Here is a 1,125-nt window from a genome sequence, read left to right on the forward strand (position 1 = left end):
TTATTTCAACTAACCAACTGCTGGGTTATGAAATTGTTAACCCAATATGAATTATTTTTTTATGGGAATTGGGTTATTTTTATGGGAACTGGGTTGTTTTTGTGCAACTCATGCGCTGGGTCAAACTCTTAGTCAAAATTCATCAACCCAACATGCATCGGTTTACCCAGCACCTGGGTTGTTTCTGTTTGGAACGTCATCACGTTGACAAAACGTGCTCCTCCTCCACCGAACCACACCCGCCACCCAGACAAGCTCCATGCTGATTTGTACCTGCTTAGGTCATTTTTGGTCTGATGTCTTTTCAAGCTTAACTATTCTTTTAAAATACAATAAAAGGTAGACTAATGTTAATTATTTTGAATTTTCAGATGATCTGAATCTTTTCCTATTTGTAAACCTAACCTTCATTTGAAAACTATAATTTGGTCCTTTCTTACACTCACTTACTCTTTTGCATTCTTTCTCTTTTTCTAGCCTGGAACAAATATGGTGGAGTACCTGCATGAGGCTATGGCATCCAGACCTTACCCCTATGTTCTGACACTGGGAAATGACAAGGAGCATGCATCTCAGACCTTTGTCATCACTGCTGGACAGGCTTTGGAACAAGACACTCTGCTTCAGGCAATCGATGTCTGTTTCAAGGCCTTCTTTATCTTGGACATTAAATACCCAAAGCAATGTGAACATGTGTGGGAATTTCTGCAGAGTGTGGTCTATGAAATGCCAGGAGGGGAGTCCAAACTGGTAAAATTTCTTCAAACTAGAATACTTGCATGCCAAGAGAACTAAGAACCTCTTGGACAATTTGTTACATTTTTTTTACATTAGACATGTTACATTAAGCATTGTTGGTATTGAGGAAAATGGCCTCAAGGACTGCTTGTTGCTAGCAGTTTGACACTAGGTCTGTTAATTGTTGTCAATTAAGCATTGTGCATGGTTTTAATTCTAACAATTTTAACTTTTTCCATAATTGTTAGATTTGATATTGTTGACATCAAGTTGGAATAAATTTCAAGGCAGGGCCTTGTAAAAATCCCAGTATTGTTTAGGTGTTTATTGCATCATGTGCTTTGCATGACCACATCTAGCATTATATTGTAAGATTTGCTCCTGAAC

General features: G+C 38.0%; 1 protein-coding gene across 1 annotated transcript; it reads left to right on the forward strand.

Annotated features, from left to right (window-relative positions):
- Positions 1 to 477: 477 nt before the first annotated feature.
- On the forward strand, positions 478 to 1,047 carry LOC106522237 (uncharacterized; the record flags this gene model as incomplete). The annotated part of the gene is given in 1 exon segment (XM_014015175.1): positions 478 to 1,047. A coding segment is annotated over 1 exon segment (318 nt), but the record flags the coding sequence as incomplete, so codon positions are not given.
- Between the last annotated feature and the right edge of the window lie 78 nt (positions 1,048 to 1,125).

Source organism: Austrofundulus limnaeus, unplaced genomic scaffold (assembly GCF_001266775.1).
Source record: "Austrofundulus limnaeus strain Quisiro unplaced genomic scaffold, Austrofundulus_limnaeus-1.0 Scaffold124, whole genome shotgun sequence".
Classification (NCBI taxonomy): Eukaryota; Metazoa; Chordata; class Actinopteri; order Cyprinodontiformes; family Rivulidae; genus Austrofundulus; species Austrofundulus limnaeus.